Source organism: Musa acuminata, chromosome BXJ1-6, assembly GCF_036884655.1.
Source record: "Musa acuminata AAA Group cultivar baxijiao chromosome BXJ1-6, Cavendish_Baxijiao_AAA, whole genome shotgun sequence".
In the NCBI taxonomy this organism is placed as follows: domain Eukaryota; kingdom Viridiplantae; phylum Streptophyta; class Magnoliopsida; order Zingiberales; family Musaceae; genus Musa; species Musa acuminata.
This window is the reverse complement of record NC_088332.1, coordinates 6,905,561-6,919,845: the sequence shown is the minus strand read 5'-3', so window position 1 is coordinate 6,919,845 and position 14,285 is coordinate 6,905,561. Positions and strand designations below refer to the sequence as shown.

The 14,285-nt window shown below is 40.2% G+C and overlaps 3 protein-coding genes across 3 annotated transcripts; 1 reads left to right on the top strand and 2 right to left on the bottom strand.

Annotated features, from left to right (window-relative positions):
* The first annotated feature begins 2,294 nt into the window (after positions 1–2,294).
* Positions 2,295–4,574, top strand: LOC135677670 (WAT1-related protein At5g64700-like). The gene is made up of 7 exons (XM_065190040.1): positions 2,295–2,467; positions 2,550–2,612; positions 2,706–2,822; positions 3,562–3,817; positions 3,887–4,045; positions 4,173–4,324; positions 4,420–4,574. Exons 1-7 carry the CDS (start codon positions 2,295–2,297, stop codon positions 4,544–4,546), a joined length of 1,047 nt encoding a protein of 348 aa, XP_065046112.1. The 3' UTR covers positions 4,547–4,574.
* A 166-nt stretch (positions 4,575–4,740) lies between these two features.
* On the bottom strand, positions 4,741–8,949 carry LOC135675928 (uncharacterized). The gene is made up of 2 exons (XM_065186579.1): positions 8,587–8,949; positions 4,741–5,362 (listed from the first exon to the last, which is right to left on the bottom strand). Exons 1-2 carry the CDS (start codon positions 8,932–8,934, stop codon positions 4,994–4,996), a joined length of 717 nt encoding a protein of 238 aa, XP_065042651.1. The 5' UTR covers positions 8,935–8,949; the 3' UTR covers positions 4,741–4,993.
* A 2,136-nt stretch (positions 8,950–11,085) lies between these two features.
* On the bottom strand, positions 11,086–13,152 carry LOC103987182 (uncharacterized). Its single transcript, XM_009405407.3, has 2 exons — positions 12,842–13,152; positions 11,086–12,753 (listed from the first exon to the last, which is right to left on the bottom strand). The coding sequence occupies exon 2, from the start codon at positions 12,505–12,507 to the stop codon at positions 11,251–11,253; it is 1,257 nt and encodes a 418-aa protein (XP_009403682.2). The 5' UTR covers positions 12,508–12,753; positions 12,842–13,152; the 3' UTR covers positions 11,086–11,250.
* Between the last annotated feature and the right edge of the window lie 1,133 nt (positions 13,153–14,285).

The window sequence follows — 14,285 nt, the reverse complement described above, 5'->3', positions numbered from 1 at the left end:
TTATATATATATATATATATATATATATATATATATATATATATATATATATATATATATATATATATATATATATATATATAATATGTACTTATTTGGAATCTGAAGTTATAATGTGTTGACACTAACAACAATCCCTATTAATCTTCTCATGTAATAGATGCATATCAACATCATCATCTAAAGCATATGACATATCAACAGCACTGCAACTACAGGTGTCTGCAACCAATGCCACCACTGAACTCCCATCTCTTTGTTGCTAATTATCTCTGAAAAGGAAGTCAATATTACATCACTCACAGATATAAAAAGGAAAAAGGTTAGTATAATTAAAGCAGAGATAGAAAGAACCTTTCATCACTCCCCACCCAAAGCCTAATGGAATCAGCCGAGGTAAAAGCTCTGTCGACGTCTAAAAGCTCTGTTTCTTCTTCAACGGCAGTAGCAGAAGCTCCTTTCAATCCGGTAGCAGCACTTGAGAACCCCTTCCCAAACATGTGAGAGAATCTTGGAGTTGGAGCAATGAGAGACGATTGGCATTGTGTTCTTGTGCTTTGTCTCCCATGTCAGAACTGTATGAGGCATCTGTCCACCACTCGATGGCTGTCACCATTATCTTCCCAAACACCCAACTCTCTCATTAGTTTTGGCTTCTGGCCATGCTTTAAGTGCATGAAACATCCTATAATCTCTATAATTATTCTTTGGTTGACTTTCTTAGTGCACCTCCTTTTGTGGATTCCATGTGCAAGTACTCACCCTCTCTGTCCTTCCCATTCAACACTCTGCCACTGGTGCTCAACTGTTCCTTTCATTGTGGAAGGTGAGGAAGACAACCATGACCAAGGGATAGAAAAAGAAGACTGACTCACCATGAATCTTTCCCAAAGCTTAGAGTGAGACAGGAAGATTTTTCTCTTCACCATGTACAAACACCTATCAAAAAGTATCAGACAATTCTTTTCCTCAGGTGGTATCTAATATGGTGCCTTTAAGAAAAAGGATTAGATGTCCCATTTGGAAAATTATAAATCAAACACACTGAATATGCCTGCAACAAAGTTGAGACATTAGAATAATGAAGATAATGACCAAAGAAAACCAATTATTACAGTGGAGTTTTAAATATAAACAAAGGTTAAAATAAATTTGATTCTTCAGAAAGCAAGAATAATCCATCAATAGTTTTTAAAGAATTATAAATTTAAATCATTTTCTTTTGAGATCCAAACCAAATCATATTGCATGATATAGATTGGCAAATTAGATCAAATAGGAAGATCACACTAATGATTTCCAATCTCTCTCTCTCTCTAATGACTACTTTATGATATAGAAGCATATCTATGTAAGCTCTAATCAAAAGATTGCAAGTCAAAAGCTGGGAGTTTAATTTTGTCATCACATGTGATCATGCTAATTAGCACCATAGTTTCTTCACTTAATCTTCTTTTCTTAGGAGGCATTGACTGTCCTTTGGGGGGTTTTACATGAATTCCATGAGTTCTATATCCGACAATGCCAGACAGTTGTGCTCTCTTAGATCCTGTCAATATCTTCTACGCATCTTGTGCTCTTAAAGAAGTGATGTGTGTCCCACAATCCAATTTATACACATCCTATGCTCTTTTCTATTTCTTCAACACATCTTCTCTCAGATTCTGCTTGGATTCTTTATCCACATATTCCCTTTGTCTTCTCTGCCTTCTTTTCATGAGATGTTAATGTACATTTCTTTTCTTTCTTTGAGAGACTAAAGTAGATTTTTAATTTAGGGAAGCAAAGCACATTAGCATGAATTCATTAATAAAAGACAGCAAATCATGGCCTTTTCTATCAGGGATTTTTTTGTATGTGACAATGTGGAAGAACATGAGCAATAGAATAGCCAACAAAAAAATAGAAGCAAATCAAACATATCTCCTCAGCATATTCTTTGTCTGTGGAAAATTAACGCTCTTGTTTGTATCTGACCACAGAAGCTAAGAACATATGCACAATGCAAATTAAATATTGTTTATAAACCATAAAGCTATCTACATATTCTTCAAGAATATTAGGTCTCCAAAAAGCATTATCCAATCTTGTCACAGCGCTATGGTGGTCTCTTGCTATTCACAGTTTGCTTAGTGCAATCTCCATGCATGAACAGCTTTCTCCGATCTTGTCCAATGCAGCACCATGGTGTCTTGTGAGTGCAATCTCCATGCGTGCTCAATGTTGAGTGCAAGTTGAAGCGGGTCATCTCATCGCTCTACTTAAGGAAGACACTCATCGCCTCTTGGCCACCCATGGCTGCACATAAACCCTATGTTGCTGCAGTCCTCTTACAGCTCACGTCCACCGGATACTTCGTTATATCCAAGGCTGCCTTCGACAAGGGCTTGAGCACCTTCGTCTTCATCTTCTACCGGCATGCAGCTGCCTCACTGTTACTTGCACCGCTCGCTGTCATCTTCGAGAGGTATATAGTTCTTCTGCCGCCCTCTTTGTTTCTTCTTCTTGCTGTAGCTGCAGTCCCTCATCAGCTCGGTTCCCGATCTCAGGAGGAGGTCTCCGCCACTGACGGTGATGACAGCGTTGAAGCTGTTCATGCATGCAATGTTAGGGTACGTGCATGCGTTCTAATCGGCATCAGTTTCTGCTACTACTTGAGGTGTGTCTGTGACAGAGATTAATGGGGTGCGTGTGGGGTGTTTTAGGATTACCTTCAGCTTGAACTTGTATAACGTGGGAGTGAAGTATACTTCGGCATCGGTGGCCTCAGCAACTACGAACTCAGTACCAGTGTTTACCTTCTTTTTTGCTGTGCTCTTCAGGTGTGTGACTTGCTCTTCTAATCATACAATTCGCTTATATATCGAAGAGATCACGTCGATGCAATGATAGAGAGAATTATATATTAGGGTAGAGGGAATCATCATGGAAATCGGACAACTTGTGTTTCTCCATCATGATGAGAAATGATGAAGAAAGGTGGTCAGCTTTCGTAACTCCAAAAGGGTAATCATTTGTGGGGCAGGTGATTATTAATCAACGTGGCCATGATCATCTATCTGTGGTCTTTAACTTTCAGTGGTCTCACCACTCCAAAAATTAATGAGTCAGGTCAGATCAAAACAGGTTAGCTCAGCTAAGAAAACAGGAAAACATGATTTAGGTAAGAGTCAAATCAAGTACATCATGATCCACATATATATTTTGTTTTGGATTCTACTCCGAAACAAAGCCTTTGTTGTTTCTCTCACTATACTTAATGCTAGGCTTATGGGATCCTTATGAAACTATTTAGATTATCTCTTAATTCTAATGTGGTTTAGACTAAATCAAGATATTATAATCTCTCGAGTTAAAAATTCGATTTTTAGTATTTATGAAGTATAGTCCAGTGATGATAATGCTCTCTAGCTTTATTCATATGAAGCCCTGAGATTGAGATTGCAAGCAGTGTTGATCATCTATGCCAAGCAAGCATCAGAAACTTATACTTCCATTGCATCATGTTGTAGTAGATTCTCTCTCTCTCTCGAACGCAGGTTTTCGTTGATGTGACCACAGAATGGAGAGCATCAAGATGAAGAGCTTCTCGGGAGTAGGCAAAGCACTGGGAGTAGCGCTTTGCCTGGCCGGAGTTGTGATGACTGCCCTCTACAGAGGACCTCGCATCCACCCCTTGAACCTCCACTTCCCCTCCGGCCACCACAGGATGAGCCACTTAGATGAGGAGCTTGCTGTTTCCAAGACCACCTGGATCAAAGGAACTCTCTTCGTCATCACTGCCACCATGACCTGGTCTCTGTGGTTGGTCCTACAGGTGATCAGCCGCCACAACCCTCCATCTCCATCTCCATGGTGTTACTTAACCATCCATCACTTTGCACAGGGGATCTTGATGAGGGAGTACCCCTCCAAGCTTCTTTTCACCACTCTCGAGTGCCTCTTCGCCACACTTCAGTCGATCTTCGTTGCCATGGCGTTTGAGAGAGACACCTCCAAGTGGAAGCTGCAGCTGGATGTCGGCCTGCTTGCCATCCTCTACTGTGTAAGTGTAGATGAATATTGGATGAATGAATACTGTTGCCAGCCAAAGTGGTGTTGTTTTTGCTGTCATCCATTGCATTCCTCAAAACGAGAAAGACAGTATGAATCATACGTTGAATGCATGGCAGGGGTTTGTGGTGACAGGAGTTGCTTTCTACATACAAACTTGGTGCATAGAGAAGAAGGGTCCTGTCTTCCTGGCAGTTTTCACACCTTTATCTCTTGTTTTCACCATCATATGTTCATCTATTTTTCTAGGAGAGATGATTTCTCTGGGAAGGTAGAGAACACATGACCTGGTTGATTTCCTTCTTGCATGATGATCGATCATTTTAGTTGATTTAACTGTTGTGTTGATAAACACTTGGGTTTCAGCATTTTAGGTGGGCTGCTAATGGTTGGAGGCCTTTATTGTGTTCTATGGGGAAAGAACAAGGAGAGTGTCACCCGTGAGGCCTCAGTAGAAGATGGAAATTCACAATCGCAGAAGGAAGCAACATGAATTGAACCACTTTGATGTTATCTTTACAATGAGATATGTAATGATGTTTGAAATCTAATGGAAATGTTATATTAGCTAACACAATAGCCATTGGTTTAAGAATTAAAAGAAAAGATCAAAACATTGTGATGAAGTGATGGAGGACATACCAATTTAAACGGAACTTAGAGAACCTCAACCATCAACATGTAAGATTAGTACAAATTCAAGAGCTTCCTTCTCCTCAACCAGGAAAATTTACAAGAATTAATTATAAAGGTCGTATCGTGATACATCTGAGAATAGCCTTTTTTTTACTACGGAAAGCGAGAAGGCGAAATAAATAATAACAACAATGAATTTTACAATGCAATCGAGATTCAAATCAGAAGAAAAGAACACAATTGAACAGACAACAGATGGTGAGATGCAGCAGCTACATGCAACATCGATACATTAAACAAGCCTTCACACATCTTTCTTCTCCAAGGCAGCTGGACCTCCTTCCGTCGGGCTAGATTCCACAGCCTCCACCTTGCCAGTATCCACTTGGGCTTTCACTTCTGAACCCAGTGGTTCCACATCTGCTGTGATTACTTCAGAATCCGATGCCGGAGGAAGAACAGACGTCTCCTGTGGGGTCGAGTTTGAGATAGCTTCAGCAGCTTCTGCTTCGGCTTTAGGTACCTCGGTGGGTTGCTTGTCTGCTTCATGCAGTACAGCCTCATCGATTGTTTTGTTGTCAATTACTTCTTCCTTCACTTCCATAGGTTCTGGTGTAACAGTCTCTGAGACGACATTCTTATCAGTCTCAGAGGATCTGATCACCTCTTCGTTCTGCTAAGATAGCATTTTCAATTAGTGTTAGTTTGAATTTGTATAGCTTTTGTAAAGTTTGTACTGTCGTCATATTGAATAGACAAGATAAAAACATATGCACATTCTGACCTATAAATGAAATCTATATTCAGTTATCAAATCGCTAACGAGAAGGATGGAATTTAGATCAGAAATAATTTCATATAGTTAGACGGAGAAGTTCATGGGTATCACAAGACATGGAATCCAGGACACAGAATTTTATGGTGGGAGTCGCCGAGAGTTACTTTCAACTGGAAGCACCTCCGATCTGAAAATTGCACCACCAAGATTACACATCAGCAAGGGCCATAAAAAAATAAAATTCTATCGTTTTGGTGCTTATTGGATAACTCTAGATTTTCAAATTTGTGAGATTCAGGTTGGAGAAGAGTGATATGTGTTAAAACATTTGCCATATTCATTTAACTTCGAGTTACCAGGGTTATATCCTGTATACGTGGAAAGCCTTAAACTGACATCGCAGTAGCTGTTGCTCTTTATTTGTGTTCTGTGCTATGATGATTGTATGTAGAATGAAGTATCATCCATCCTATGTGCTTATACTTTTCTTATCCCATGAATGAATGATTCAATGCCTCTTTTATGTCAAAAAATTTTACAGAAGTTTCTAAACCTACATACAGGGTTTACACACTCCAGGTTTAAACGATGTGTGTTATAATAAATTGGTACAAGCTTTAACCATGCCTTACTGTTAATGAACTAATGATAAAACTGGACAATCTTCGGTTTTCTGGCTTCTAAGTCACAGTGATACACCTCATACATTAAAAGGCTACAAAATGAAGATGAACCTATGGTTGGAAGTGATCATGAGTGCTAGAATACTAAAGCAGAACAGAAGGTAGGTATAACTTTAATCACGTACAGGCATGATTGTGGAGTATGTCACAGTAATGATATCTAGTGGGATCAACCCTTGATGTAAACCACAAGCTATAAAGTAGGTGGGCACAAGCATCTGAAGGGTTGGACCTTTCAATTTGATAGATGAATGGAAAAAAGTAAAAGAGCTGGCACTTGAAATAACATACGAGGTCCTGAGAGCATGTGCTAAAAAGACAACCACCAGCCTTTATGAGAAAATTAAAAGAATAAGTCTCCTTCATAAAGCTAAAGAAAAAAACTCCAATTAATTGTGTGGTCACTGTCAAAATGCTCAGATATTTTACTGGATTAAGGATAGCATTATTAACCCTAAAAGAAAAGGCATGTACAATCATCTCCCAAAAATGAAAACAAAGAATTCTCACATTTCAGATTAAAGCTATATTCCTCTGCTTTTATAAAATAACAAAATAAGTGTAGCTGGTTCTTTAAGAGAATCTTTTTATTTGCTAAGCAGACAGATTGTCCTTCATCAGGGCATCATGCAATAAAGGACCAACCATTTAATAAGTTTCCTGCCAATATTATATACTCTATGCCAATTTTGTGATTCATTGTTAATGTGAAAAGCATGTGTAAAACATAACCTTTCAGTAAGGTTTGAAAATGGAAGAAATAAGATAAGGCACATAGTACATCCAACAGCCAATCTATGAGTTCGCACTGACAATAGATCTAATGAGTTCCACTTATGAAAGAGAAGTTCAGAAGTGGTGGAGGACAAAACTAAAGCTTGGGATACTTATTGGCTACAGAGTGAATTTTGTCAGTTTATGATTTTTGTAAGGGTGGGCATAAATGCCAATGCAATGCAATTTATAACTTCTATTGCAGAATCCAATGAAGATCTGGGTGTCAATCATTTTGTATAGAAAACTCAGGAATTGCCTATATCAATTAGCAGAGAAACACCTTAATTTTGCAGTCTTAAACATCTTCGGAAGCAAGGGTGCCACATTCACTATAGATTGCTATTTAGATGTCAATGTTAGATTTGCATTCTAGCGCTCTTTGAAGAAAAATTCTAGCACATTGATCACAAAGGGCATGAAAGACCCAAACTGGAACTAACCTCAACATAAAAAGTTTCATCTCAGAGTACTTGTTGCTACCTGCAAGTGGGTGACAAGGAGCACCTATCAGGTGGGCCTTGTCACACCATAGAATTAAATGCTATGTCACCTACTTGGAATATATTTGTCTTAGGAGCCTATAAAAAATTTGCAGTGACCTTCCAGAATCTTTATGTGCATGTAAACCACTTTCCTATGAAAGTAGTATCCTTTTTCTAATGTGATGGGTCCAAATCAGCATACTCCGATCTCATGATTGCTCTCTTGAGACTTAAACTAGGAGGGATATTGAGTAGCATGAAAGCTTGCAAGGAAGGTTTTCCTCTTGAGCTCACAAGTGTCTCATTAGTCAAAGTTCAAAAAAAAAAAAGCACAGAGATGACATAAATGAAGAGAAAACAACAATAAATTTATATTTTTGGGGCGAAGATGAAGAAGGTGCATTGTCTCAGAAGATGAAGAGTATGGACACACATATGACCCCAAAATCCCAAGTATGGAATACAAAAGAAAACCTAACAAGAAACTTTGGACCAACAGGCTCAAGCCATCCACTACTATCTCAGACCACTTATTTTCACCCCAATTAGCTTTCTTTTTCTCATGACATTGTCGGTAGCGGAGTCCTGATGCGACTGGAATTCACGGCACACCCAACAACAAGTCACACTAATAGTTTTCATGGTAGCAGACGCTGAAACATTGACATCAATAAGCAACTTGCAATTTTCCTGTTCTCAACGAAATCCATGGGATAGTATCAGAAGACTATTAGGTTGATTGCACAACAAAATCGACATGGAGCTTCTACTGCGAGAACTTTACATCATCCAGATATTTCCAAAGTAGCAAGCCAGTCAATAATTCAATAAGCATGTGGTCTTGCCTAACACAATAAAGGCAGAGGTTTTGCTTGCTGTCACCCTCATCTATATATATATTTACTATGCTGCTTGTGAAGTTTTACCAGCGGCCAATGGTTGTAATCGATTGGTGGTTTTGGAGATCTGAGATGATGAGATCACATACAAATTAAGAACTTTCCCTCATTAAATGCACCAAATAAGATCCAAAGTCGAGATAGAATCTTCAGAAGATGCCAAAGAGGTATAAAGATCGCAACTTTTTTCCTCGTTCATCAGAAAAAAGAGCCACTGACGCCTAAATCAGAGGAGGAGGAGGAGGAAGGAAGGAAGGAAGGAAGGCAGCGACGCGCACCTTGAACAGCTCGCCGAGAGATCTCCGGCGGTTGTCATCCGGCGCCGGGCCCGGCCCCTGCTCGACCTCCTGCCCTCCGCCGCCATCCTCCACCTGGGGATCCGGCTCCATCGGCGGGGGCGCGTCACCCTGCGCCATGGGCTTCGTCGCGCACGCTCCCATGCTTCTCCCCTTCTCGCGCTCAGACTCCCGCCCCGCCTCGATAAGCAGCAAGCCAAGGTGATATAGACGAAGGAAACCGAAGTTTCTCCACTTCGGGAGACACCCAAGAGCGTACCACCTCAGTGGAAGGTGGGCCACGGCCTGGGACCCTGCCTGGGTGCAAATGGGGTAGACAGAAAAGTACATTTACCGGCATACGAGTATCATACGACAATAAACCGAAGACATCGTCAATACATACGAACTGTTCATACGACTAAGCCCTCATTAGACAATAAATAATACAGAATTTGTATTAATACTCTTTGATAAGATATATTTTGGACTCCAGCCACGTCACCACCCGTGCCCAGTCACTTCGACACGAGGGCGGTACGTCCGATCCCGAAAAGCTCGGGACGACATCGCCTGGCGTCGTCCCACGGGATGACGACCGCACAAATGTACCACCTTGCCCCTCGGGAATCGATCACTGCACCAAACTCGCGTACGATCGGTCCTTATGTAGTAGTATAAAAGCGCATGATCGACATCTAACCAAGGGAGAAAAAAAAAAAGAGAAGAAAACGAAGAATCAACCACTAACTCAGTCGTCGAGAGGCCAAAGTCGGGAACTCCCAGACGAGGGCCTTCTGTGTAGGAGCGCTGCTACCCCGGAAGTGCGACTACCCGACCGAGAGACGACCTCCCCGAAGACGATGCCAGTGCCCCGACCGTGAAGCGCTTTCCCTCATATGGCGTCGGCATCTCGACTTGCGGACGAAGCCACCCTCGATGCCTCGCCCAACCGATCTCAAAGCTCCCGACATCAATCTGTGGACCAAACTTCGGCCACGGTGCTTTAGTTCACTAACACTCTTGGTTAAGAACCAAAAGAACACAATCTAATGTGAGCCACATCACAATGAGGCTCTTCTACTTGCTTGAATGCTTCATATCAAGTAGTAAGTAAACAGCTGAAGTGATGAGAAGATGGTGCTGCCTCTGGAATTGGAAGCTGATCAAAGTGTCTTGAGTTCATCACAGGGTGGGAAAAGACATCCTCTGCATTCAGAACATATCACTGAAACAAAAGTTCCATAGGGTAATTACACAGACTTCATCTTACCAGTGTTGGAATCACACAATGCGCAATAGAAACCATATGCAGTATGCTTTGATCTACAAATGACTTAAGACAAATACAACCTCTACACCTTCTTTATCGCGATATTTGGCTAATAACTGCCTGCACAAAAGATATTGTTGACACAGAGTAGAATGTAGAACAACTTGATTGACAAGTCCAAGTTTCAGAATGTAGAACATCAGCAGGTAAGGATACACTCAACCTTCTCAAGCAAAATAATCTTCTTCATTGAAGCCTCCTTGGAACTTATTCAACTCAAAGCCATTATGCCTCACCACATAATAATTGAATACAAAGATCACACACATTTTCCATAAACCTATTGTCAGATCAGAAGATATGATACTTCCACCTTCCAACAGAGCATTCTGTCATAACTTCAAGTTGCCACATCCTTGGCCAAAGATATAACAAATCAAGATATTTTGTTAGGTTGTCGCTTTAAACAAAAAGTGGTCACATGTAAGGTAATCACAAATATCTCTATAGTTACGCCAAAAATCCTGCTAACAGGTACTTCAGAAATTTTTTAGTCCTGAAAAGCTAAAGAAAATAAATAAATAAATAGAGATTACTCTATCGAAATGCAAGAAAGGTAAGCAAGCCATAGAATTTATAGGAAATGAATTGAATCTTGAACAGCTTAGAGATCTAAGTATCTGAAAGCCTGCTACATGAGAAAAATATGATAATATGAAAGAACATGCTTAGAGCACCATGCACTAGATATTATCTTTTAGTAAGAAGATAGTATATAGTTAAATGAGGAAGAGCTCATTGCGCTTTTAGTCGACTTTGAATACGGAGATAGAAAATTGAACTCTTAAAATACCAAATATTAGACATCGATATTGCCAGCTCGTTGGCAATTTTTCAAGGAGTCTCTGCTTCAGCCCACATATCTTTCCAAAATTGACATCGTCCAATACAATTTTCAGGTGCATGGTAATTCATTATAATATACTTATGCAGGTTCCTTTGGAACCTGGTTGACATAATAAGGTGCTATGATGTCTGCACCTGAACAAGGAGGAAAAAAATGTCTTCCTAATTCTAGATCAATTAGCAGAACTACGTTAAACCGAAAACTGATTGTAACTTTAATAGGCAAAAACAAACATGTCAAAATAACTACCAACGTCTCCATAACTGAATTGAAGGGAAAAAAAAAGAACAACTCGGATCAAGGGTGCAATAGTTGCAAACATAAAAAAATAAGGAAGTTTGATAATTACTATCATAAATTCCCCTGTTGGTACATTGTTTTGCAAAAACACCAAACAAAGTCTACAGAACGAGCTAACTACTCGGTTCACGTAAGCTTACCTTACTGAACACTTGAAATTCAATCATTTCCATCAAATAACGATGATTCACTGCTGTCTTTTTAAAATAACATCCAACTCTAACTCCTTCTGCCTTATTTCGAGGGATAGGTGTTCGTTCTCAAGTTTCATTCGTTCATTTTCCAGCCTCATTCTGTTTAGTTCTCTGTCTTTCTTTTTACTAAACCTTTGCCACTTGTAATGTTGTCTCTCGAGTTCCAGCATCTGAGCTTGAATATACAATCTCTTCTCTTCAAGCTGAAGTGGATAGGAATTACACCGGTGATGCATCAGTGTGGATTGAGATCCTTCTGAAAATACTTGGTTCATATCTACAGTCAAGCCTGGAGATTGAAGGCTTCTACAACAATTTTGTGAACCTGAAGGGTTCCCTAGAACCACTTCTTGATGGTCAACCCCAAATTTTATCCTTTTCGGAAAGCACGATGCCACCAAGTCACCATGCAATGCATTACGCTCTAGAACATCACCTTCCTCATTATCACTGTCAGCACCTTGATCTCCTTCATCGATATCTTCGTGCAAGCTCCTCCTCGTGTCATGCTCGTCCCTACTTCTAAGTGCCTGTTGAAGTGATCGTTGAAGTGCTGGGTCGGCAGGTAAATTCAACCGGTTACAATTGTGATATGAGCACATCTCCTCATAGAAAAGATGCTTTGAGCTCAAAATCTTCCTCACATCATCCTTTGACTTTTCAGAGAGGTTATTCATGTGGTCCAAAAGTGATGGATTCTCGACAACCTTGCAAGATGTGCCCCTACCAAGAATATCAGTGAGCCTCTTGTATCTCTTATTGAGATCATTGAACTTATCTTCACATTGCTGAGGTGAGACATAACAACCTCTCTGGGCCATCACTTTTGATATGGCCTTCCACTTCCCCTTTCTCTGCAGTATCACATGTTTCCTCCTGCCACCACACTCAGAAGCAACATCTTCCCCTGTGTAAGAAACTGCAGTTATCAAAAGCCTCACCATCGCATCGGTCCACTTCATCCGGTGCCATGGGGAGCCGTTCTTCCCTTTTCCAGCCTCGTTTTGACCATCAACTCCATCTTCATTCAAGCTTGGCTCATCCTCATCGCTCACACAGGTCTTACCACGTTCTCCTTCATTATAATCCATGAATCCTCGATGATTAAATTCCTGGGCTGACGTGGGGAAAGCATCATGCATCGACGAGTGGATCATCGAGCCTTGATGGCTGTGCATGTGTCCTTGCAAACCTAGCACACCATAAGAAACTCCTGGCATCATGCTTCCAGCCGGCAAGTTTTCCTCCATTTGTTGGCCTTCAGAAACAAGTCCTCCGGATCGATATTACCGATTTCCTCCTGCTAAATCTATCGATAATTCGTCCTTGCAAAGCTACAGTTCCCCCAAAGTATTCAGAACTCAAAAATATCGCATAAAGATTCCACCTTTCTTGAATCTCCTACACATTTCTTCATATCAACCTAGCCATCTCAGAAAGAACCATCTCCATCCATCAAATGTTCATTCTCGGAGCGAGGATCAAACCCTAGCGCACTAAGCACAGGAAAATCACATAAAAATCAGGACTTTACGCGAAGAAAAACAAACAAGGGCTAGGATTCGATCAAGACGACCACCAAACCTGCTCTCCGGAGCTCAGAACCAGATTCCCACGAAGAACCCTCGGCCTGACTCCAGATCACGGCGCCAAGACCGACACGCTAAGAGAACCCAAGAAACAAGTCGGAAATCGAGGAGACAAGAACGAATGTGGACTCCGCAAGGTGCCAATCCACGCCTTCGCTACGGGAGCAAGCCAAAATCGCGATCTTGTGGGGGACGAATGTGATGATTCACCGCCTATGAGCGAATCGTGCCAAAAAGGAACGCTTTTTTACTCCCCTGTGGAACGATAAATGAGGGGAGAGGGAGGGGGCGCGGGCGGCGGGGAAATCTTACTACCACGCGTTGAAACTACGCTAATAAGGTACGCGGTGCTGTGGAAGTCTCCTAGTCCGTAGAATAAAGAAACACGTGATGCTCGTACCCTGTACGAGTAGGAACTCCTTGTGGCGTCCAACCAAGACTAATTGCATGGCTTAGTAGTGAATTCCATGCAACACAGCACCTTGTTTTCTTTTCTCACCAAATTTCCATGGAAAACATATCCCTCCCTACCAAAATGATGCCATCATCAATGGCAAATAAAAATATGATTTTGATTAAAAACTACTGTTTTTCATTGTTTTTTTAGAAACATCTAAAAAAGGGAATTTTTTTTCAAATAAGTTTAACTCTCATTCCCAACTCAATTATAAGGATTTTTTAATCATCATTTAATTTTATAAAATATATTTGAGATTCATGCTTATAAGATATAATTTTATATTATATTAATTGTTGATAATTTAATATAATTCTTCATCTTTTTTTATCTGGACTTAAATATTAAATTTGAACTTCCAATATAAATATAAATTTCAAATGATACTTCTTGCTATCAGCCATGCATCAGCTGAGGAGTCAAAAGTAGCAGATGCATCCACCTTCTCCTCCTCAAACAAATACAAAACTAGGGTTAATGTCTGCAGAAGACATGCATGGAACAGTCAATTAATTTGGTCAACTGGACTTCTTTTAAGGAGGCTTGTGGCTGCCAAACTCTTCTTAGATTACAAAGTTTAAAGTTTGTCTCACCTCATTGATGATGCCATTCAATGCATATACAATACCAAGTGGGTGATGTTATATCTATCACAACAAAACATCTCTCTTAATGAATAAGCTGCATGCAAGTGGCCAACAAAATATTATGTTTTGTACCATGAAATCTGCTGAGCCATCACAGAAATGACTTCAGTTTCTGCATGAAAACACCCATTTCATCTGCTGCTGCTGCTGATGCATGAAACTCATGTTTTCTTTGCTTAGACTGGTGAGACTATTAGATATAGTTGTCCTTGCACATTAATTATATACATAATGTAAGAACTTAAGGTAATTACTTCTAACTATGATAAAGAATAATTAGTTTGAGTTAAACTAATACATACAAAGCATAGAATATCTAAAAAGTAGTTATAATG

Coding starts and splice junctions, on each gene's coding strand:
- LOC135677670 (XM_065190040.1), top strand. CDS start 2,295: ATGGCTGCACATAAACCCTATGTTGCTGCAGTCCTCTTACAGCTCACG. Junction 2,823..3,561: donor TTTTTTGCTGTGCTCTTCAG/GTGTGTGACTTG, acceptor ATGTGACCACAG/AATGGAGAGCATCAAGATGA. Junction 3,818..3,886: donor CTCTGTGGTTGGTCCTACAG/GTGATCAGCCGC, acceptor CACTTTGCACAG/GGGATCTTGATGAGGGAGTA.
- LOC135675928 (XM_065186579.1), bottom strand. CDS start 8,934: ATGTACTTTTCTGTCTACCCCATTTGCACCCAGGCAGGGTCCCAGGCC. Junction 5,363..8,586: donor CTCTCGGCGAGCTGTTCAAG/GTGCGCGTCGCT, acceptor CTATCTTAGCAG/AACGAAGAGGTGATCAGATC.
- LOC103987182 (XM_009405407.3), bottom strand. CDS start 12,507: ATGGAGGAAAACTTGCCGGCTGGAAGCATGATGCCAGGAGTTTCTTAT.